This window comes from Symphalangus syndactylus, chromosome 7 (genome assembly GCF_028878055.3).
Source record: "Symphalangus syndactylus isolate Jambi chromosome 7, NHGRI_mSymSyn1-v2.1_pri, whole genome shotgun sequence".
Taxonomy (NCBI): Eukaryota; Metazoa; Chordata; class Mammalia; order Primates; family Hylobatidae; genus Symphalangus; species Symphalangus syndactylus.
Genome location: NC_072429.2, coordinates 73,375,352 through 73,401,718, shown reverse-complemented (window position 1 = coordinate 73,401,718; position 26,367 = coordinate 73,375,352). Strand labels below are relative to the sequence as shown.

The window sequence follows — 26,367 nt, the reverse complement described above, 5'->3', positions numbered from 1 at the left end:
CACTTGTCCCATTGTTACCCTAATGCTTCAGAGCTCCACTTCTTACTCACTACAGGGATTGCTTAAGAGTACTCAGGTGTCCTCCAGCTTAGTTCCACGTTCTCCAACCATTGCTCCAGCAACCCTTCGACCTGGGTTCGAGCCCCACGTATGGACACCACTTGCTGAGACCAGCTTGCTTGGGTAGACCCTAATCCAGTGGCACTAGAGGAATTAAAGACACACAAACGGAAACATAGCATGTGGAGTGGGAAATCAGGGGACTCACAGCCTTCAAAGCTGAGAGTCTCGAACAGAGATTTACCCACATATTTATTGACAGCAAGTCAGTGATAAACATTGTTTCTATAGATTATAGATTAAAAGTATTCATTATGGGAAACAAAAGGATGGGCCAAAAAAAAGGGATGGACTCTGGCTAGTTAGCTGCAGCAGGAACATGTCCTTAAGGTCATGTTCTAATAGCAGATCGCTCACGCTGTTGCTTGTGGTTTAGGAACACCTTTAAGCAGTTTTCTGCCTTGGGTGGGCCAGGTGTTCCTTGCCCTCACTCTGGTAAACCTACAACCTTCAGCGTGGGCATCATGGCCATCATGAACATGTTACAGTGCTGCAGAGATTTTGTTTATGGCCAGTTTTGGGGCCAGTTTATGGCCAGATTTGGGGGTCTATCCCCATCAGTTCTTCATAGTCTTGATTGTATAGTTGCTTTATGAGGTCTTTGGGCTGCGTATTTAAGTAGTTTTTTTCATGTGTTATCAGGTTTTATTCTTTCATTTCCATGTTTAGAACTCCCTGAAGGATCTATTGTAAAGCTGGTCTAGTGGTAACAAATTCCCTTAGTAGTTGCTTCTCTGGAAAAGATTTTATTTCTCCTATGTTTATGAAGCTTAGTCTGGGTGCATCTGAAATATTTGGTTGGCATTTTTTTCTTTAAAAAACCAAAATAGGTCCCCAATTTATTCTGACTTGTAAGGTTTCATTTGAGAAGTTCACTGTTAGCCTGATGCAGTTTCTTTTGTGAGTGATCTTACATTTTTCCCTAGCTACCTTTAAGATTTTTTTCTTTAATGTTGACCTTGGACAGTCTAGTGACTATATGCCTTGGTAATAATGTTCTCCACATGAACTATCCAATTTGGTCTATGTTTCCAGTGCATAGATAATTGTGAAATTTTGCAGAAGTGTTATTATTCTGTAGATATAATATTATTACTAGAGGCTTATAGAAAATAATTAGGCAGGCTTCCAGAGAACATTTGGTGTGGATTCTTTTTCCTATTCATTTGGGAAGTCATTCTTGAAAAATAAAGTTTTCATTAAAAGTAGAGAACTCTATTATTTGAAGATATTTTCTAGATTATAAGAAAAAAAATCCTCCTGGCAAAAATAACTCATCTGGGACATATTAAATAGTCCTATTATTATCTTAGGAATTAGATCATATGTTTACCCATTCTGATACCACTTACATAGAAAAAAATTAAAAACCTAAAATTGGGTAAATTCTCACAAGATTAAAAATGTACATCATCGGCATTACTTGGAAAGACATTAATATATCTATAGTATCAAATATTCAAGATGGTGTTATAAAGGAATAATACTGTAAATGTCAAAAACATATTAAGGAAATCAGCTCCACTTCTAAGCTCTTAAAATAACCCTATCTAATATATTTTAGCTCTTTTTAGTTTTGCCCTTTTCATTTTTTCCATTTCAGGATTATAATATTTCAAAGCATTTGTGGTTCACAGCTTATGCCTTTAGCTTATTTGTAAGGCAACATTTTTGATTGTTTAGAGGTCAAATTATCATGTTGAGCATACTTTTTGTGTTCTTCCAAGCTCTTAAGCCTCCAGCATGCATTCCTGCTTTTCTTATCAAAATATTGGATCTAATAAGCTTGTAAATTCTGTGAGAAGCCACTAACATTTGAGCGGAATTAGGAATCCACATATCTGAAATAATACCAAAACTTCTTGCAAATCATACTATTTTTCAAAGATAATCTGGACACTATTGTTTAATTTTTTTAAGCTAATCAAAGTGAAAAATATGAGAGTTTCTCTTAGATTATCTTTCTTTTTATTAAAAAAACTGAAGATTTCTGTTTCTTACTGTAGTGAAATAACAAGGATCAAACTTCTCTTCCCAACATACATATATATGAAGGAGGGAAAAATAGATGATAAAATTGTTTTCAGATATTGGTCACCAGGCAACACTTGTAGTGCCTAAGAGAAAGGAGACAAGCAAAGTGATCCCCATGATCACCTGTCTGTGGGTCTTGCGAATCATTCCACCTGTAGTCCAGAGAGGAAGTTCCCAAGCAGAGCATCACTGTGTGAGTTGAGCAGACAAAGAATTAAGTTCAAGAACGCTGAGACTATCAGAAGTTGCAATGCAGAGTTTTGGAAAAGAGGAGGCTATTCAAAGAAAGAAGTCCAAACATTTGCATGAGGTCACCTTCAGTTTTTGCTGAATACCAGGCAACTCAAGCATAATGTAATACTCCAAACGATTGACAAACAGTAATAAGAGAAGAATAAACAGAACCATTTTTAGAGCTCACCCCAGACTAGGAGACAACCTAGCTCTGATCAACAAGAGTGGATATTCCTGGCTCATCACCTGAAACAGTAAATAGAGATCTTAATATGAGAGTAAACTATCTCTAGATTATGATAAAGTGACAGTCCTAAAAGCTGCCAAAGTAAAAAGAACCATTTCTAGAGACAAATACATAAAAGAATGACTACAGATATCTCTTCAGAAAATACATAAGTGAGAAGACAATGAAATAACATCTTTAAAGTGCTAAAAGCATACAACTATCAACCTAGAATCCTACATCCAGTGAAAATATTTCCCAAAAGTGAAAGCAAAATAAAAACCTTGGAAGAATACCTGTAATAATAAGTTTGTGTGTAAATATATTTTATCATTTAAAATTTCAGATACACTTGACTGTTTCAACAAACATAGTTATAAATTGTGAAATTTATAATAATGCAAAAGTAAAATTATGACACAAGTAGCCCAAAGAATGAAAAGGGGTAAATGGAAGCATTTTGTTGTAAGGCTTTTATGTTACATACAAATAGAATAATATGTTTTGCAGAATAGCTACTATTACTTAAACATGCATATGATAAGCTTAAAGAAATTGTCAGAAGCATTTGAATCGGAGGGACTCCATCTTGTATGGGAGCTAGATTAAATAAGTCTGAGACCTACTGGGCTGCATTCCCAGGAGGTTATGCATTCTTAGTCCCAGGCTGAGGTAGGAGGTCAGCACAATATACAGGTCACAAAGATCCTGCTGATAAAGCAGGATGCAGTAAAGAAGCCCTCCAAAACCCACCAAAACCAAGATGGTAATGAAATGAACTCTGGTTGTCTTCACTGCTCATTATACATTAATTATAATGAATTAGCATGCTAAAAGACACTCCCACCAACACCATGACAGTTTACAAATGTCATGGCAATGTTCAGAAGTTACCCTATATGGTCTTAAATGGGGAAAACCTTCAGTTTCAGAAAATCCCTGCCCCTTTCTCGGAAAACTCATGAATATTCCACGCCTTGTTTAGCATATAACCAATAAATAACTATAAGTATACTAAATTGAGTAGCCTATGCTACTGCTCTGCCTATAGAGTAGCCATTCTTTTATTCCTTTACTTTCTTAATAACCTTGCTTTCACTTACTCTACGGGCTTCTCCTGAATTCTTTCTTGCATGAGGTCCAAGAACCCTCTCTTGGTGTCTGGATCTGGGCCCCTTTCAAGTAACAAAATCACTAAAAAATTAAAACAAATAGACTTGCAAATGAGCAAGAAGCAGAGTTAAAACGGAATATTTAAAAATTTCAATTAATCCAGAAAAATACAGGAAAGAGTTAAAGCAGGTAAAAAGCAAATAGCAAGCTGAGAGATTTAAGCCTTATCATTTCAATATTATATTTAATGTAAATGACATGCATATTTAACAGGATAAATTGTCAGACAGGATTTAAAAAATGGCCCAACCCTGCTACCTACAAGAAAACTATGTTAAATATAAAGAAATGATAAGATTAAAAGTAAGTCTTTAACAATGAGATCCCACTGCACACCTGTTAGAATGCTAACAGTACATGCTAGCAGGGATGCGGAAGAACCTTCAGATATTGCTGGGAGGAATGCAAAATATGGTACAACCACATTGGAATATTTTTTTTTTAAAGTTAGGCATACAATATCCCTTATAAGGGAATCCTTACAAGGCTTTATTTATGATCACCAAAATCTGAAATTAATCTAAATGCTTTTCAACTGGTAAATGAATGATGTAATATGGTACATCCACATTATGGAATACTACTCAGAAGAAGAATGCAATGTACCACTGACACACAACAGCATGGATGAATCTCTAATCATTTGTGCTGAGCGAAAGAAGCCAGACTCAAAATATTACACTGATTTCATTTTTTATGAAATTCTGAAAGAGGTAAAACTATCTGACAAAACAGAACAGGGGTTACAGGGACTGAGAACAGGAGACAGCATTGAAGATAATGGGGCACCAAAGAATTTTTGAATTGATTGTGTTGCTTGCTAGATGACTGTATGCATGTGCCAATAGTCTGAGAATAACACCACAAATTATGCAATGTATACACTAAAATGCATAAAAATTGGGTCTCAAAAAAAAGTAAGTGGATGGATGGAAATTATTCAGCCACTATCATGTGAATCCTGGAGTGGCAAGATTAATATCAAATAGTCTTCAGAACAAAATTATTACCAAATATTTTTATACAAATTACATGCTAAACAATAATATTTTGGATATGTTAGATCAAATAAAATGTATTATTCACATGAATTTTTTTTCTTTTACTAATGTAGTTATTTGACAATTTAAGATCACATGTGTGGCTCATATTAAATTTCTATTGGATGGTGCTGGAATAGTGTGTCCGAGGATAGATCCACATACTAGTGATCAATTGACTTCTTTAACAGACAGTAATGGTAATTCAATAGGATAGCATCATCTTTTCAACAAACGGTACTTGAAAAATTGAATATCCATATGGAAAAAAATAAACCTCCACCTTTACCTCACACTATGCACAAAAGTCAGCTCAAGTGGATCATAGACTTTATAAAACTCTTAGAGAAAGCCATATTAAAAAATTCTTGCAACTTGGTGTAGCAAAGATTTCTTAGATATGACACAAAAAGTGTAAATCCCCCCCAAAAAAAAAAAAAAAGATAAACTGGACTTCATCAAAATTTAAAACTTTTGCTCTTCAAAAGATGTCATTAAAAAAGGGTTAAGACACTAACTGGAAGAAAATATTCAAACTTTCTATATATAGTTCATCTTTTAAAAAGATATACATATATATTTATATATGTATTTATGTATTTATATCTAAATATAAAAAGATAACCAATTTTTAATGGGAAAAATATTAAAACAGTATTTCACAAAGTAGGTATACAAATGACACATGAAAAGATACTCAATGGTATTATTCATCAGGTAAACACCAAATAAAACCCCAATAAGATAGCATTACACACCAGTTGAATCACTAAAATCAAAAATATCAAATAGAATTAATTTATTTAAATTATTTTAATAGATATAAAAGATTAATTAAAATAGAAAAAGGAGTTTGCCAACATGTGGAGCAAATGAAAGCTCTGTTACATTTACTGTGAGAATGTAAAATGGCACAACGACTTTGAAAAACAGTTCAGCAAAATCTTTTAATTGTATATTTACCATATGACCCAGAAATTCTACTTATGTACTCTAAAAACGAAAATATATGTATACTCAAAGACTTGTACGTGAATGTTTATAACAGCTCTACTTGTATTAACTAAAGGATGGAGCAATTTTAGTGTCTGTTAATAGGTGAAAGATAAGACAATTGATGGATATGCATATAATAAAATACCACTCAATCATAAAAAGGAGAAAATTACTGCTAAATGTAACAATATGAACAAATCTCAAAAACATGCTGAGCAAGAAAGGCAAGGCAGAAGACGGTAATACTATATATTAATATAAAACTCTAGAAAACACATCTTTTTTATTTAAATTATACCTCAATAAATTTGATTTAAAATGATTGAACATGGTTCATGAAAATCTGAAATAAAATCCACACAACCTCTGAGAAAATGCAATATACAAATGGAACTATCATTTAGTTAGTGTTCAGCAAGTGCTAGGTAATTTCAACTATGTTCTATCATTTAATTTAATTCTGTTATCAACCCTGTGAGGAAGTAATTATAATTCCCATATTACATATGAGCAAACTATGCTTAAGCAAAGTTTAATGAAACTTCAATGGCATTAGCCAACTAGAAAGAAGCAAAGTTGACATGGAAACACAACGTTTTTCACTACAAATGCAATATCACAGTTTATGCCTAATTTTACATAATTATTAATGATATCTAATGTTATCATGTATGTGGATATCTATATGCATTTTGTATTTTTATCTTTAACAAGAAATTTTGTTATGTTTTCCACTTCAATGCTTCTCCCAGAATTCCTACATTCTAGGCACAACCACCAAGCATGTCATCATTCTTGCTTCCTGAAGTCCAATGGCTAAGTTTTAACTACTTTAATGTCTTCCAAAATATGGTTTTCTTATTCTTTGATGGTTTCTTATCTATATTAGTCTGTTCTTGTTTTATGGGTGTACTGTATCCCCTGAGGATATTGATGGTAAGATTTTAAGAGGTACTTTTGTTTTCTCTGAAACATCTGCTTCTTCTGGTGTCCGTTGATGTGATGCTTGCTTTTCTGTGCTTATGTCTGACAGTTCATTTTGTCTGTTTTTATATCTGTTTGAAGAACTGGATTGATTAAAGTAGGTATCTCTCATTGCCAACCTGTCACCTGGATAAGAGAGGTCTGACTTAAAGTTCTTTATGTGTATCATGGCATGTTAATAAGGTGGACTCATTTGAGGGTATGTGGGCAGGGTGGGGTTGAAGGGTAGAGTGAAATCCAGGAGGTCACCTGAATGAAAATCAGAAGGCAGATTCTTCAATCACTTTGCTTTATGGCTGTACCATAAAGAGAAGCCTTCTCCTCAACTGCACCCTTCTCTTGGGTGGGCTCTGAGCTGAGGCACCATGTGTTCTGAATTGTCAATATGATTTCAACTGCCATCCACTTTCAGGATATCCATGCTTTTATGAGCATAACATTTTTATTTGTCTTTATTTCCCTTTTTATGAATTGATGAAAGAGAAGTAATTCAGTCTATTTTCTTGAAAAAGTAGTTTACTAATTAAAAATCTACGGAACGCAAACCTCATCCTTTCCTGGTGTTCCCTGAGTCAGTGTTCTTTTTAAAATTTTTTATAGTCTACTTTTAAAGAAAGCTAAATCTCTATTCCTCTTCTACAGATCTTTCTACATCTAGCAAATGTATGGCATATTCAAAGATTACAGAATTCTGTATAAGAGTAATTTCTAAACCTGATGTAAGGAGAACTAGTGAAATTATTCCCTGTCCCCATGGAAATGTCCAGCAGGAGTGATCCAGTAGCAAGAGATGGGCTTTAGATTTAGAGAGATGGAGACATGAATCACATTTCCCAAACTCAAGGCCCTAGACCGTGTTGCTTAACCTTTTAGAATCTACACTCTAAGACATAAGAATGGGAAAATAATATTGTCTCACAAGTTTGTTGTGAGAACCAAATACGTTAAATGTATAGCAGTGTTTCTAAAATATTGTTGGTTCTCAACACACGTCATCCTTCTTCCTGCTCTCAATCATCTTCAATTCATTGCTTACAGACATATTAATCATGTAAGAATCAAACTCTAGATCCCAGGAGTATTAAATAACTTTATTGTAAGGGGCTATAAAACTGTAAGTTTGTTATTAATACAGAATGTATCTCATACTTTGCTCCTGTGCTCAAACTCTGAATTCCTGAGTGGCTTTGAGTATACTGTTATGTGTCATGTTATTCATGTGTTATTCATGTGGCATCTGTTAGAGCACCAACAGTGCATTTTAACCCTAAAGAGATTCTTTCAACCTTCCTCTGCTCCCCCACTGACGTGTCCAGACTCACGTACAGCATGCCTTCAGCTTTTCGTTGCTGTTGTTTCTAGACTATTCCTGCCATAAGGTATTTTGCATAGTGTTTATTTATGTAAGAAATTATTCCCCTTCCAAGTTACTTCTACTCTTCCTTAAGTTCTTCTAAACTTTATGTCAGTTACTCAGGAAAGTCATCTTTACTCTTCCTGCAAGGTCAAGTCCTTCTTTTCAACACTGCCATGGTATCATAAATATTTTCTTTGTAGTAACAAAGTTCTATAATCTCCATGGTTTCCTATATTTATTCATGTGATTATCTAATTAGTATGTGTTCCTCAAGAGAATCTAATTTCCTGAAGGCATTTTTGTTTATAAACATATCTATACAGTGATCAGCGCAAATCTATAGCAGATTGTAGGAACTCAGTAATTTTTGCATGAATGAAAGCAGAAAGCTTCAGAAGGGGCTTTTTGTTATATTGTCCCTAATCATGCTGCTCTCATATCATTTTGTAAAAAATTCTTATCTGTCTTAGCAGAAGGATTCAATCAGCCTAGGCTTTTTAAAAGCATTTCTAATTAAATTTTCTTTTTTGAGACCAGGTCTTGCTCTGTTGCCCAGGCTGGGGTGCAGTGGTGCAATCACGGCTCACTGTAGCCTCAACTTCCTAGGCTCAGATGGTCCTCCAATCTCAGCCTCCCAAGTCAGTGGGACTAGAGGCAGGCGCCACCACGCCTGGCTAATTTATGTAGAGATAGGGTTTCATCATGCACAGACTGGTCTCAAACTCCTGCGCTCAACTGATCTGCTCACCTCGGCCCCCCAAAGTGCTGAGACCACAGGCTTGAGCCACCACATCCAGCCTCTAATGATATTTGCTATCAGTTCATGCCTTTTAAATAATTATCTCTAATTTCTACTTCATCGTCTGTACACGTTTTTTTTTTAAACAGAGCTTATCAGATACAGTCATGTGTAGGCCCTCTGCTTTTCATCCTCATCAGTACAGTGGTAAACATAATTGCCAACTCACTGTGGTTTTAATCAGAAAATATTTGTTAGTAATCATTGGAAAATTAGTTTTCATAACTTAATGGTCTAGTGCAAGGATGCTTGCTTACCAGCATTGTTTCACGTTCTGATAATTCCGTGCAAGGTGACATAAGGATCGGAGGATAAAAGGAAGTAGAGAATATCTAATTGTTAAGTATAAGAGCAGTGTTCTAACGAGTTTGCCTGCTTTTTTTAAATCTCAAACTGATACAATTTCAACTTAATTACAACAAATTAATAAAAGAGGATCAGATTATTTCACTAAACTATTTCTTTAGCTCCTGAATATTATGGTGCCAGGGTAGAAATGTCACCTCAGATAAGTTTTTAAAATCAACTCTAACAATGTAATTCTTTGTGCAATGAATTAGCTTAAAGTCCAAATCTGAAATTTGGTATGTTTGCAAAAATGATAGCTGTTTCTTTGCTTGGCTCACCATGCTATTTAGAAGAGTTTACATTTCTTTAAAAACATTTTAGAACAGCTAGAGAACAGTCAAGATTTTAGAGGACAATATTGAAAAGTGGACCCTGTAATATGCAAATTATCTAAGGTTAGGAGAGTTATTTTCATAATACTATGCTTGAAATACATAATTATTTTTTAATATATGAAAAGTATTAAAGTAACACATGGTCTGGTAAACTTTAAATGCTAAAATAATGATATTAATACTATTCTACAAGCATTGATCGGTTTTAAATCCACGTCTATCAATAAACTATTTTCACTAGCTATAGCACTTTATGTTTGTGTTGACCTCACACTATAATGTGGAAAAAATATTCATTTTCATCAAAAATAAAATTAGGAATTGTTGGAATGCTCACTCAACAATACTGATATACCATTTGTAGAGTCCAAGGAAGTAAAAATCACTGAGGTAATTGTGCTCTTGGGTAGAGAGATGAGTAAGAATATTACCATTCTCAAAGAGCTTATCTTTTAAAGAATATAATAAAACACAAATTAAATAATTACAATGGTCAAATTAAAAGGATATCATATTGGAGAGCATTTAATTCTTACAAGAATCACAGGAAAATTCCTGGAGGATTTCACATTTTTTTAAGTGCCAAAGGATCAATAGTATATGACAGATGAATAGTTTCCCCAAATTAAATAACAAAAATGATTATAATAATAGAAAATGGCATCCACTGACCACATATTATGTGTTTATTATTCCTTTAAGTACATCACACATAATGTGTCAATTAATTCGTAGAGCAATCTTAAGGAGATATTTTGTTCCATTTCACAGGTAAGGTAAATTGAAGTTAAATAACTTACCCGAGGACACGCCTTGTGTAGAAGATAGGTAAACAATATGAACAAGACTATGGAAGTTCTTAAATGTTTTTACAAGGGTGTTTGGTTTTTCTTCAGCAATGAAAACTCATGGAAGAGTTAATTTCAAGGGTTCTGGGGCTGGGAAATACGAATGTATTAAAAAGGAATGGAGAAAGACACAAAGAGGCTCCAGCTGAAGACATTACAATAGTAAGTGGAATTGACCATGAAGATCTAAACTAAGGGCAAATAGAAGAAAACCTTATACTGACAGAACTGATGGGGCTTCCCTGTTGTGGCAGGAGCAGGAAGGACCAGAAAAACAGTCTATGTAAAGTCATACTATTTAAAAAGATGGTCATGTATCCTTTTGAAAAAATGTTCCCATAAAAATCTGCTTTTAAGTTTTGCAATCCTTAACGTATACATCATTGTTTTAATTACCAGTATTTGGAACCACTTAGCTCTAAACCAATACTTATTATATGATCAAAAATGTTGATGTCTTTATAATTTGCACTCCAGGAGCTATTTATGTGAACCCTTCTTCTTTTTCTTTTGTATTATCTGCTCTCTTGCTTTCCTTGATCATTGCATGGAATTTATCCCTCCTAAACTCCTACTCATTTACTTTCTAAAAGTATTTGAGGTATTTATTGTCCTGTCAATTCTTTTATAATCACTTTGTATCTTTCAGATTCTTTTTTCCTACTTTATAAATTCTTATCTCTCTTTATTCAAAATCTCCCTTGCTATGTTTCTAAATATGTTTCTCTTTCACATACAAATACCTAAATAATTAGGTCGATTTTGTAGACATCTGGTATTGAGTATGTTATTTATACTAATGTCAATAAACCAAATTTAGAAGACTTACAATAATTTTGTTCATTTATCTTAAAGTGATTTCTAAATCAAAATAGGCATGCAAAAGGAACTGAAAATAAAACTTTGAAACATGATTAATTTTAATATGTTTATGGGAAATAGTAAATCCACCAGCAGAAAAAAAATTACCAAAACTAACATTTTACAGATTTTTAGTATCAAAGCACAATACATTTTTCATAGAAACAAATAAATCACCATTATAGGTACCATGATATGGCAATATTTATACACAAGGTCATTTACCATTTAAAAAAAAATCAGTGGCAATGGTGATGTAATACATTAGTTCATCTTTGTTCAACTTTTTGCTATGATACTTCCTGGCCTGCAGGAGTATTTGCCAGGATACAAAAGAAAATATGTGACCTCAATTTTAACAGTACATAGAAAGCTCTGGCTGCCCATGCTTAACCCTACATTTACTACATGATTGCTAGGAATGTTTTCATACCACCACTCTGACTTTATTACATTTATTTTTAAGGCCATTCCCAAGGAATCAAACATTTTAACAGATTCATTTGGATATTAAAGGATTATTTTATATAAAATAAGAAGTGCAATATCAGAACTTAATATTCTATATGCCTAAATTAACAGAAAAAAAACTTTACAGTTATTAAGTGGAAAATTATTTGATTTTGGAGTTGGTAATGGCATAGCACTGAACTGGGGAAAATGTGATAAGATTTCTTTCAGTTTTAGAGTCGATTATTTTTAAAAGTACTAGATTTTCTGAGGGCCATTCACATTCAATGTTTAGATTCATTTTATTAGTGGCATATACAAAGCACCATATAATATATGAAATGTAGAACAACCATGACTATGTAATTAACTGTAGAAATAACTGCTAAGAAAATATAGCAATATTTAACACAGGATTTCTAAAACCATTATACTTTTCCCAAAGCTAATGTCCCATGTTTTATTTTATAGACTTTGTTTATCAAGATTTATATGCATCTGGCACCTTTTTGGGCTGAAAATAGCTGATGTACTCTGTACAGTAATGTTACAGTTTTATACAAAATTCAGAAATATTGCATTTGGAATAGTCTTTATGATCCTCTTCCAAGTATTCCATTTCACACAACAGCAAATACTCTGAATGCCTTTCCTCCTGGAGGATTCTGTAAACTGCAAAAAAAAAATACAAAAAGTATATTGATGTCATCTCTATACATAATCCTTCTTATAAATCATGCTTTCTTATGACAGTCAAGAAAGCAGCTCTACGAATCCAGATGGTCAACTTTCTTAGGCTACTATAATTTAGAGTTATTGGAAAGCTTGAATGAGGATGACTTAACTCTTAACTCTTGGTTCTATGCTGGGCTGCAAGTTTACTAATGACATTTAAGATGTGTAATGGTAATAACAGTAGTCTCCACAGAACTTCACAGATTCTAGATCATGTTTTCCTGTATTACCTACTTTCATTCTAATGAAGCAGAGTTCAGCAGCTGTTATTCAATTTTAATGAGGAATACTGAGACTCAGATTTAAAACTGATATGCATGGTTACAAGCTAAAAAGATAGCTGATACTTAGGCAACACTCTAGAGCACTAGCTTATTATCATTGCCCAAGTCTGACAAAATTTAAATTATATTGCTATCATACAGATTAATACTCTTAACATCTATAATTTCAAGGAAAATGTTAGTAAGGATATTTAATGGTCAATTCTGAAAGACCTAAGAATATCTTCACTGAGATGAAAAAATACACACACACACACACACACAGCATTCAATGTCATTTTGAAAGTACTTTTAAATAGAAGTTAAAAGTAATGCAGACTCATAAATTTTACTCTTTATTAAATTGTGTATATTTATTTAGCAACATAAATCTAGATATGTTTTGTTTAAATGTCTAAAAGTTAAAACAGATTGGTAGTACCATTAATCATTATTTATTCAAATCAACTGTAAGCTTTTGAAACTTTTACATAAAGTTTTATTTTCTTAATAATTACAAAAGACTTTTGGAGATCAATAAAATAAATGCTAAGAAAGAGACAAAGTGAAAGATCTTTTATATTTTTATTCATACAAGAAAAAAGGGAGAGAATTTTAGAGTGAGCAAAAATAAGGGTATCACAAGTGCGCACACACAACATATACACACATGTGCATGCATGCATGCCAGGTTTTTCATGCAAGTAGATGGCCAATCCAAAGCCATTTTACTTATGAGAAACAAACTGACTGAGTGCTTTAGGAAGTGAATGTGTTTGGTGTGTTTCCTTTTTGTACACAAATACTGGAATAACACATATCTCTGAGCCTACAGACTGAATCTGAGCTTTGAGATTTACAAGTTATATGAACTTGGGCACATTATTTAACCCCTCAGAGTCTCAGTTAACATATATATATGTATATATGTATATACATGTATGTATATGTGTATATAGAGGTATATATATATATCTCTATATGTGTGTATATATATATACATTCACACATATATACACAGAAACACATATATACATACACATACACATATATACATACACATATGCACACACACATATATACAGTCACACACATATACATATACACACGTATATACACACATACATATATACACAGACACACACACACACACATACATATACATACACACACACACACACACACACACACACACACACATATCTCCGGGTATAGGCCTGACATTTCAGGGCTGTCGAAGCTGAGCTAACATACTTAGAGTGCTCAGGAGCATCTAACATTGTAATTTTCATAGTAGGTACTCAAAAATAATTATTATACTGTTTTATTAGGATATCACCTATCATTTTATAGTTTTAAAATAAATCTAAGAATTATGAGGCATCAGTTTAGCTTATAAAATTGCATATCCAATTTTATAACTCAAAGATTCATTTTATATATTATTGGAGCAAGTCTGAAGGCCAACCTTAAAGGTGACTGCAATGGTAAGACCCCTCCCCAATCTAATCTAGCAAACACCTGTTCTGTCCAAACAGTAGGCTTTAGAGTATCAAAGCAATAAAAAGCAAATTAGCTTCTTTTATCTCTTCTAGGTCCTGTTTGTCATTCTTAAATTTTAGCCTTTGTTCTACACTGGGCTCACTCTGACCAAATGTTCATAGGTTAGATTATTCATCCCTCATGTATGTTCACTTTTGCCTAATACAAACTCCATCATAGTTCTGCATATGACTATGGCCCCTCTTCCAAACCCTAATATATTAAGGAGGCCATGAGCAGGTTGTAGAGGTGTCACTTTCTCAACACTTACCTCTTGATATAGTCTAATATGAAAACAGATAATGCAGATTTGTATTTTTGTGAGGATGACACCCAGATGGTTATGCTGAAGATAACCTAGATACCCCATATGATACATCCTTTGGTGTACATGTGTGTGCTCTCCACTGGCAATTTTGAAGAACCCAGGAAATACCCAAAAGTTAGGGATTTTTCTATATACAAATAAATAGGACTTTTAATATTACTTTTATAAGTAATAATGATTTTAAAAATCACCATTGCTTCATTTATTTTAATATTTATTGATACCTGATAAAGTGAGTTACATGAATTTTCTCAAATCACCAAAATATGACACTAGTGGGTGGGTTAAATAATATGAAAAATGACCTGAAAGAGTTCATTTATATCACACTAGGCGTCCAATTTCAAATCAATAAGAGAATTTGGTTCTAGGGAAAATCAGACATTGTTTTTGTCAAATACTTTGTCAGATAACTGGATTAGAGAAATATTCTGTGCCTTGCTCACCTAGAAAGAATTAAATATAAAAACTAATCTAGAAAATCCAAAAGAGGATGAAAGAAAGTTCCTAATTATAAGATCAATTAACAAAAGAGTAGTTCTGACTTGTAATCCGATTTTCATGTTGATTTTTATAAGCCTGCAGGAGACAGGCACCTCTGGTACTACAGCTTCTCCCATCCCTGGAAGGCTGACTGGTACACAAGTGTGCAAAGGAACACACTGGCTCTGCCACTTAACTTTGAAAAAAATTAAAAATATTAAAGTGGGTCAACTGTAAAGCAATCATGAATACAGTGATAAACAGTATTTAAAAGTATACATACATATGTTTTGTTTTTACCTTTCTGAGAAGATTCCATTCTGAAAAGAAGCAATGTAGGTCTTTCTTTTGTCCACAGGCATTACATCAACATAACCACCGTGATTTCGAACCACTCCAGCATGTACTGCTGCTCTGCAGATACTGGACAGCTGAGAAGGTAAAGAAACAAACTGCCATTATTGAAAATTCCTGCCGGACTTGTCCAGCCTATTCTTCTATTATTAATAGACTGAAGTCGCTGACATCCTGATGTCATGCATAGCCAGTGAGCAGCTACAGGACGAGGTTTTGTGCATAAAAGAGTGTTTGAAATGTCACAAAGTCAAAGCCAATTTGGAGCAAGTCTGAAGGCCAACCTTAAAGGTGACTGCAATGGTAAGACCCCTCCCCAATCTAATCTAGCAAACACCTGTTCTGTCCAAACAGTAGGCTTTAGAGTATCAAAGCAATAAAAAGCAAATTAGCTTCTTTTATCTCTTCTAGGTCCTGTTTGTCATTCTTAAATTTTAGCCTTTGTTCTACACTGGGCTCACTCTGACCAAATGTTCATAGGTTAGATTATTCATCCCTCATGTATGTTCACTTTTGCCTAATACAAACTCCATCATAGTTCTGCATATGACTATGGCCCCTCTTCCAAAATACAAGAAATGGGGCAGTTTTTTTCTTAGTAAATAATATAATCTACACAGAGAAACTTTGCCTAAAAGAATAACCCTAAAAAGAAAAAAATGAAGAATCATCATAGCTTCTACCTTCATTTGCAATGCCGGTCAAATTAGTTTTAATGGTCTGACATGAAATACTAGGAAAGTCCTATGATTACATTGTACTAGTCATATAATCTGAATTGAATGGGATTTCTATGGAGAAGAAAATTATTGTTTCAGGTCCAATACTTTTGAATTTTTAAAACTACTGAATTCTAAAAGTCAGATCATTTCTTTTGGCCCATTAAAATCTTCTCAAGATTTTAACATTTGCTTTACTCCAAATGTTTTACCAAAATTTGTCAACAACTAAGTACAATCCAAGGAAATCCAACCAAAGACAATATTTGAACTGTTTCAGTATAAAGCAATCCATGTCAAATGCCCATGGGTCTTTTCTGATCCCATTGCTGTGTTCTTTTCTTATCTCTATGCACATGTGAGTGATTTAATATGCTTTTTAAAGTTCACATAAGCATGTATATCTTACATGACCTTGCTTTATTACTGTGCTGTGAACTCTAGAGCATCAGTCAGTATTTATTAGATCAGAGTCTGAATGCCAAGCTGTTTAATCCTTTCCATGCTTTTGCTGTATCGCAAAATACCATGTATCTAAAACCTGCATCCTTACTCAAAGGCATTTTCTTCAACACTTAAAGTTCCATTGAATCATATTTGCATCCAATATGGTTCCTAACAGATGGAATTAAAAATAATTCCGTGCACATTTCAGTATTTGTTCTCCTAAAAGGATATTAATCAGCATTTTTCCCAAGGCAACAAAAGTGCTTAGATATAACATTTACTAAGTCCAAGTATTTAATATGTTTTGAGACTATTGTATTGCCTGCAATTATGCATTCAGCAGGCATCCCTATTTGAGTTCAAAGGTCAGAAGACATTTTCTTTTCATAGACTTTTAAAAAATTAATATATGATGAAAAGAATTATCTGTAAAAATAGAATTTTTTAGTGAATGCAGAAATATATAATAAACTATAAATACAAGTTCAAAGAAACAGAATGTACAAGGTCTAGCTCTACAAACGGAAGGAAAGAAAGAGAAAGGAAGGAGGGAGGGAAAGAGGGAGGGAGTCTGGCTGATTGATTCTCACATTTCCATCCTTTATTTGGAGAGATAATGTATTTTGTAGGGCCAGGAAGACTGGCTATTAATGATTGGACCTCTGATTTCGTACTTGCCGTTTGACAGTAACCTTTATATTTCCAACTTACTCTTCAAAGGACCTATATAAGACACATATTATGCACCCACTTCACTGAGGGTAGAAAGATAAAATGATCTCAAGATATGAGTTCTAACAAAACCTTAACTCTAGCAAATAGATGACTTTAAAGATATAGAAGTATACAGGATATTTTGAAAGACTTTCACTAGACATGACTAAAATTAAAAGTTCTCCTGCTTAAAGGGAAAATCTGAAAAGTATGATTTCTTTGGAAATCTCTGTTGAGTTCAGATATGCATATTCCTATATATTTATTAATCTACTTGTTTCAACAAATATTTATGTGCAAGGTACTTGGTTAATATCTGATGTAACTATGTGCTCTAAGCTCTGTTCAGGCAGGACATGCCTGTCTTGTTCACAGCTTGGCGGACATCAAATTAGTGATCAAAAAATGATGAATGAATAACCCAGCTGCTGCCCTTGAGAAACTTACGAACTAATAAAAGAGATAAGGTAATAATCATAATACCCAATATAACAGGCTAAGTGCCAAAAGGAAAAAATGAAGTTATAGGGGTTGAAATAAGGGCAACTTCATACTTGGGTTGGAAGGTCCAGCAACGCACCCTCACAGAGAAAGTGGCAATAATTTAGGTTTTGAAGAATGACCACAGTTTTGACACAAAATTTTCAAAAATACTGTATTTCAACAGAGGCAAGAATATAAGCACAAATGTGAAGACTAGTACATTCAAGATACCAGCAGGACATTTCAGTGGCACATAAGACTAGTGCAAATCTGGAGCTTGAGAGAGACTCAGAATTGGAGAATAACTGCAAAGGTAAAGCTGAACTGAAAAAAATCTTGGTAAGTAAGCTCACCAAGAGAAACAGGTGGTAATGTACATATTCAGGCCTCTTTACATGATCAAATTCCCTTAATATTCTATTGAATATGTGCATAAGACATTTCCTAAATTTGCATTTGTAACTCTCTGGCTTAGAAATCTGTAATGGTTTCTAAGTGTTTGCCTCATAAAACGTAAACTCATCAGCAAGCACTTTCAGACTTTGTCTACACACTGATGTGAGCTGGATTCCTCTCTCTCTCAGACTAACTTGGTTGAAGCCTCTTTTTGTTCCGATTTTCAGCAGCTTAGAGACAAAGCTATCTGCTAGACTGATGTGCAGCTCATTGACTCTTAACTCCATTACTTCGTAAATGTCACTTATCCCACTAGAACATGTTCCCTGATCCTCTTTACCAACCGACACTAAAAACCTGGCTCAACAAGCACTTAACAGGCCTGGCATCTTGGAAGGCCAAGGCAGGAGGACTGCTTGAGGCCACACCAGCCTGGGCAACACAGTGAGACCCCACCTCTACAACAACAGAAAAAGAGCCAGGCATGGTGTCATGTATTTGTTAGTCTAGTCACTTGGGAGACTGAGGCAGGAGGATCACTTGAGCCCGAGTTTGAGGTTAAACTGAGATATGATCATGCCACTGCACTCCAGCCTCGGCCATCACAGCTCATATTCCTTGTCCAACCCCACTAAGATCATCTCTTACAACATCCCCTCGACTAGTTCTCTTTTGCATATATTTTAATGTAGCATCTCTATGACTCTATGCTACATTTTAAATGGCCGTTTGGCAGTGAAGATATTGTTTCAACTTTTGACAAATTCCTAATTATCTAGTTTAGACTTCAAATAATAAAGAAGCAAAACAAAAACACAACACATTTTCCTTCCCAACAATGACTACAGACTATTTCATTATGTGTCTTATATAAAACATATGGGGAGACTGTGAAGAAAAATTTTGTCAAATAATTATACACTCATATCTTACATATGGATATTAATTTTTCAGTGATATGGATGTTTAAGTCTTCTGAGAATGCATATTAACAAAGTCTGTTTCTTTGCTCTGTATATAAATGTACATATATACATTTAAATGTGTCTATACATTTATATATATACATGAATGTTGAGAGCTGTATAAATTAGGATACTTACATCAGAATAAACTCGAGTTCCAATTACACGAGCATAATGTGGATTTGCTTGCATACAGTTACGAGGACAGTATACTCTGAAAAAAATAATATATTTTATATATATATAAAGTAAGCTGGTTACTTAAGTCTTTCTTATTAGTAAAACCACAGATATGCATACACAAAGTAAGCTCGACATTCTAAACCCTACTCATTTTTTCTCCTGAAATAGGTCAGTTGTACAAGCCCAAGCAGTAGACACAATTGCTTCTGTTTATCTGTTTCTATCTTTTGGCATAAATGTGATTTTAAAAAAATTAGTTAGGAAGCTTTCTAATGTGGGGATTTGAAGCCAAAAGAAACATCAGAAAGCATCTCAATGTATCTGAAAAGTTGGTACCCAATGTATCTGTAGAATTTAGTAAACCAATAACTTGGAAAATCTGAATCATTGTCTGCCTCATACACCTCAGTTTCTCTTCTTTATATTCACATCTTTGGAATCTCATCCAATTTCATGGTTTTAATTATCATCTTTAAATGGCTGATTTCCAAATTTACATTTCCAGTTGGGACATCTCTTAATTCCAAACTTGAATGTCCTACTGCTTATTCAACATCTCCACTTAGCTATAATAAACATCTCAAGCTTACCATGTATGAAACCAAATTCCTAATCTCCTTCTCTAGTTCCCAAATCTGTTCTTTCCCTAGGCTTCCCATTGCAATAAATGGCACCTCCATGATTCCAAGTGCTCAGGCCAGAAACCTTTCTATCCTCAATCCCTCCCTTAATCTCACACCTTTACATTCAACCCATCAGCAATTTCTATTGGCTATACATGAAAACATATCCAAGACCAGAGCATCCCCAAGCACCTCAATCATGGTAACTCTGGGCTCTATCATCTACTGTCTAACTTACTGCAATAGGCTCTTCTATGCTTCTTCTATGGTCTCCCTGCTTCCAATTTGGCCCTCTCCAATCTGTTTTCCATACTTATATTAAAACGTACAAGTCCAGCCAGGCGCCGTGGCTCATGCCTGTAATCCCAGCACTCTGGGAGGCCGAGGTGGGTGGATCGCCTGAGGTCAGGAGTTTGTGACCAGCCTGGCCAACATGGTGACACCCCATCTCTACTAAAAATACAAAAATTAGCCGGGCATGGTCCTGGGTGTCTGTAATCCCACTACTCAGGAGGCGGATGCAGGAGAATTGTTAGAACCTGGGAGGCGGAGGTTGCAGTGAGCTGAGATCATGCCACTGCACCCCAGCCTGGGCAACACAGCAAGACTCCATCTCAAAACAAAACAAAACAACAACAAATGTACAAGTCCAAACACATCATTCCTCTGCTCCAAATATTCCAGTGGCTTCCATCACATTCAGAGTAAATGACAAGGGCCTCAGGAAGGTCAATAAGCCCTGCATCTTCCATCCTCACTGCCTTTCCAACTTTATATCTTACTCCTTTCCCACTTTCTCACCCTGCTCCAGTCACACGGGCCTAATGGTTATTCCTCAAACACACACAATAGGCTTCTGCCTTACAGCCTTTGCATTTATCTTCCTCTCTGCGTGGAATGCTCTTCCTCCAGAAATCCTACTGCCTTACTGATATCTGGTCGGCTTAGCTCACTTAAAAGACATTTCCAAACACTATTTTGTTGTTCAGACTCTAATACAATATGACCAAAAGCTATTTATTTAAACATAGGATCCAATTATCAATATTTAATCAATCACATGATATTTTTAAAAATCTACCCCCAAAGTTCAAGAAACTGTCAAATGGCACTTTACTTTTAATCAAGTGGCTCGTCTGCATTCACACACACACACACCCATCACTAAAAGGAAACACAAACTAAAACTGGAAAAAACACAATTTTAAGTAGTAAATGAGACTGTCAACATAACTACATGATAATCATCAGTGGATGACAGCATCAACAATTTTCCTGAAAGTATTCTAAATACACTTCAGTTGAAACTACCCTTGCCAATTGAAGCAGATCTTCCTTAACATAGCTTTTAAGAAATAGTTATAGTTTTTATTTCTAAAATTTGTATAACACTGTATACTCTAGAGTGTATATACTTCACATAACATGGAAACCAGAACCATTTAAATATAATAAATCCATCTGAGTTTCTATAACTTTGAATTAAAGCGTTGACTGTTGTAAAAGATGCTGTCTGGGGTTTCTGCAGGAAGAAGGGTGTCCCCTTTGACTAGAAACTGATCTCACTGTATTTGAGAACTGCTAGGCATTCACCATCATCCTTATGGTTGTAAAATCACTTGCTCTGCATGTTCTGCAAACTTTATCTTGTCCATATTCAGTTGGTTTGCAGAATGCCAAAGTCAGTAGTCCAAGTTGAGTTAGTTTCTACTTAGATGAGTTCAGGTAAAACAAAGATTGGGGGAAGTTTTTGCTTGTTTGTATTCCAATCTGTTTTTAACAGCTTGTTACATACTACTGAGAAGGTAGGTACTGGTCTAGTAAACTTTTTTTTTTTTTTAACTACAATTTGCCAGTAAACTGAATGAAAATGCTGACATACTTTAATATCTACTTTTACATCTTGAGCATTCAATAAATTTTAAAGATCTAATTGTTTATAGACATATGTAAAACTGGATAACATTTCTTACAATTTTTATAAGACACTAAGTAATAATTACTACATAGTAACCAAATGGTTACCAAATAATAGTTAGATCGTTTATTTTGAATTGTTCTACCAGACATGGAAACTTTCAAGGACATGACTTGCAGGAATCTTGTTTCTTCAAGGTCTTCTTGAGCTAATTTCATTAATTTATTTGTCATTTTTTATCCAGAATAGACTATGCCTCAGGCTACTTAAGTGATATGAAATTCTAAAAGAAATATACCAACTACATGATTCCCTAAAAGTTATAACCTGTCATATAAACAATATCATTATAACCCAGTTTATGAAACTATTACAATATTTTTTCTTTTTCTTTTTTCTGAGACGGAGTCTTGCTCTTTCGCCCAGGCTGGAGTGCAGTGGCGTGATCTCAGCTCACTGCAAGCTCTGCCTCCTGGGTTCATGCCATTCTCCTGTCTCAGCCTCTGGAGTAGCTGGGACTACAGGCACCCGCCACCACGCCCAGCTAATTTTTTTTTGTATTTTTAGTAGAGATGGGGTTTCATCGTGTTAGCCAGGATGGTCTCGATCTCCTGACCTCATGATCCACCCACCTCAGCCTCCCAAAGTGCTGGGATTACAGGCGTGAGCCACCATGCCTGGCCGAAACTATTAAAATTTTATACAGGAAAAACAAATGAGAATTTTGTTTCACTGAAATAGGAAAAAAGGGAGAAGCTTTTCAGACTACTTAAGGTCAATATTATGCATAAATTGTCATTTCTATGGATTTATTATATTGGTAACAGTAAAGACTAAAATTAAATTTTAAAAATTTATATCATTTTCCTTATTTCTATGTTTTGCTTTCTGAAACAAGCCAAGAAATAGGGAGCTTGTTTATTAATGCTTTACTTGATTTATCCCTTTTGCAATAATATTGATATAGTTTGTTTTGTAGTTATAAAATTACCCTTTATTGAGCATCTACTAGTGAGAGCCTTTATGTTGGAATGCTCTACAGAGACTATCCTTATTATTTGGTCCTCATAAACCTAGTCACATGGCTGACATAAGGCTAGGCATAATATTCGTACTTAGTAGGTATGTAATACATATTTATAAATTTAAATTCTAAAGTTCCTGGGTTTTTTTCACATATTATGATGCTAAAATTTGCCAGCTTCACCTAGCAATACATCTTTACTTTTTTCTATAAAACTGCAATCTGTAAGTGTAGAGGTCTTGAGAAATCTGAAAAAAAAATATTTCTACAAAATTGACTAAGACTACGAAGCAAACAATGATTTAATCAAATATGTGAGCCTTATAAGAGGATAATTAGTCAAGCTCTAGTAACAGGAGATTGTATTTTTATCACAAAAATATTCAGCATATAATTCACTGGTGGTCAAATGGTAAAAAGCATATGATGCACTTCACCCAGTAAGAGGTCCTCAAATTATCCTACATACTTGGTAATCTGCTGATTTCAGCAAACACACAAGCTGAAGAATTTTAAAATTCTCAATTAGCATGCACCAAGTTAGCTGACCAAAAATATTACAACAGCAGTCTTGCATTAGTAGAGACAAATGATTTGAAAGGAAACAGGCTATTTGTATGTGAGGGCATTTATTGTTTATATCACATCTGTAACTTAGAAACTGACAGAAAATGAAGTACCCTGTTATATGAAGATCACAGTCTTCTGTTATAAAGATTCCGTTATGTACCTTGTGAACAGCCAATCCCATTCTTTAAGTGAAACGTTGCTTTCATTTTAAAAGGGTAAGTAATGATGTTTTTCCAAAGTAGATAAACTTTTCCATAAAAATTAAGCTCCTTAAATTTTTAGACTAAAATGTTTTGTCAAATTACAATTATATCTTTAAATCTCATTACTAGTTTTTAGTAGTGTGGATATTTGCATTAATGGAAATAGTGTGTATAGAACTAGGACTGGATATATGCAGACATACTTTATTTTTCCTATCTACTGATTATGGATTAAACCATAATACTTCTAACAGTTTTCATCTTAGCTTGGCCAAGATAAATAAAGCTTTTTTCATTATTTTATAGTACATAAATTCCATTATAATCTTGTAAAAGAGAATATAAAAAAAAAATAAAAGAAGGGCAAAGATGGGCTTTTTAACTTACCAAATGCAATCAGATTGATCTAATTTAAAAAACTGGATAATGATGTTAAAAATATGAGTTATGCCACTTTAGTTTCTGTTGTAAGAAATTGTTATGAACTGAATGATTTTGTCCCTTTAAAGTTCATACGTTGACGTCTCAATCCCCAATTTGACTAACTTGGAGACAGGGCCTTTATGAAGGTAATTAATGTTAAATGAGGTCATAAGGGTGGGGTCCTCATCCAATAGGATTACTGTCCTTATAAGAAGGGATGTAAGAGAGTGAGCTCTCTTTCTCCCTCCACCATGTGAGAACACAGAGAAGGTGGCCATCTGTAGACCAGGAAGAGAGCCCTCATCAGGAACTGAATCAGCCAGCATCTTGATCTTGAACTTCTCAACCTCCAGAACTGTGAGAAATAAATTTCTGTTGTTTACACCACCCAGTCTATGCTATTTTGTTACAGCAGCCACAGCAGACTAATAAAGGACTCTTTGTACCACAGATGAACATACAGATTACATGCATAAACCCTGACATTATGAAATAGCAGAGAATACTTTTGCATTTGGAGAAAGTACACTAGGCCTGCCTGGAGTGCATGTAGTTTATGATGTTTCATTGCTCCCTCCTGCTTAGCAGTTCAAGATTATACACTTTTGAATCCCAAAGACATCAGAATTTCAGACAAAAACAGTCATCACAGGGCCAAAGCCCCTTATGTGTACACTGGTTTACCTTGGGCAATGTGAAGCAGGCTTATGAAATGGACAGAGCTGTTCCACAGTTGTTTCACAAGTCACAGCCTGAACTGAAGAATTAAAACACAAAACAATGAGTGAATCCTTCGAAAGCAATAACATACTACACAGTACTAAGAAAATAAGATGAAGAATGTGCTAACCTGTTACTTTAGAGACTGTGAAGGAATTAGCAGACTGATATTTGCTGAAGGTAAAAATACAGAAATGTTAATTATTTTCATATAGGCATCAGCAACAGCAGCATCATTTCTGGTATCTTTCAAGTCTATGAACACTTAATTTTCTTTTTAAACACTTACTAAAATAGGCAAGTAGCAATATAAGAATACATCATCAGTTTTATACTAAATCTGTATTACCATCAGGTATTAACCAAATCAACACCATTCTTAAGGTGATCTCTTTTCATTATTAAACTCAAAAACGTATAGATAATAGCATAGAGCCATATATATATATATATATATATATATATATTTGAAACAAATATATATATTTGAGCCATATATATATATATTTGAATCAAATATATATATATATATTTGATTCCTATCAAAATTAAAACCCTCAAATACTAATTTCCTGACTCCACGGGACCAAACTATTTAGTCTTTCACAACAGGAAATACAAGACAATGTTGTGAAAAGACTACAAAATAATAAGTACCTAAGGGAGCATCCATTATTCCTTTTTTGTTCCCCCTAGTATCTAGCAAAATTATACGTAAAATGAATAAACTTCTCCTCATTACATGCATTATTAAAAAGCTGAAATATAAGATTAGGCACACAATTATACATCAAAATTTTAATAGGTTTATATAACATCTATGGCAAAACGTAAGGCTTATTTGTGATGGTACTTTAACATGGTACACTCTCTGAATACACTATCTCAGAACTGAAGGTGTAAAATTTCAACAATTCTTTATTTCCATCAGCTTCAAATTCAATATTTAATATTCATCATCTATAATGTGTCCAAAAGAAACAACATTCTTTGAGGCATAAAATATACAATCTATTAAATATAGCCTTCAAGTTTCAAGAGAATTTCTATAATACAGATAATTGAAAATTAAGAGGAAAAAAGGTAAATAACAGGATAAATGTCCTTTAATGGGACACCCACTGCTTGGCTTACTAAAGCTAATAACTAATATTTATTGAAAATAATAAATGTTTTCCAAGTGAAAGGTTAATTAATGAATATTTCTATAGAACTTCTGGCCAAGTATGGTGGCTCACGCCTGTAATCCTGGCACTATGGGAGGCTGAGGCTGGCGGATCACTTGAGGTCAGGAGTTTGAGACCAGCCTCGCCAACCTGGTGAAACCCCATCTCTACTAAAAATAACAAAAATTATTTGGACACGGTGGCACATGCCTGTAGTCCCAGCTACTTGGGAGGCTGAGGCAGGAAAAGTTGAACTTGTGAGACTGTCTTAAAAAAATTTTTTTTGGCTAAAAAGAGTTATCA

At 34.2% G+C, this 26,367-nt stretch overlaps 1 protein-coding gene across 2 annotated transcripts in view; it reads right to left on the bottom strand.

Annotated features, from left to right (window-relative positions):
- Window positions 1-10,144: 10,144 nt before the first annotated feature.
- Window positions 10,145-26,367, bottom strand: part of CRISPLD1 (cysteine rich secretory protein LCCL domain containing 1) — a 51,136-nt gene continuing 34,913 nt past the window's right edge. Inside the window, exons 11-15 of one of the 2 annotated variants that reach the window (XM_055286562.1) lie at window positions 25,029-25,072; window positions 24,863-24,935; window positions 19,373-19,448; window positions 15,457-15,587; window positions 10,145-12,477 (exon numbers count right to left, since the gene is read on the bottom strand). In XM_055286562.1, the coding sequence (XP_055142537.1) occupies window positions 12,426-12,477; window positions 15,457-15,587; window positions 19,373-19,448; window positions 24,863-24,935; window positions 25,029-25,072 (376 nt within the window). In that variant the 3' untranslated portion in view covers window positions 10,145-12,425. The remainder of the gene's footprint in view (window positions 12,478-15,456; window positions 15,588-19,372; window positions 19,449-24,862; window positions 24,936-25,028; window positions 25,073-26,367) is intronic. The other variant, XM_055286563.2, reaches the window with a different exon arrangement.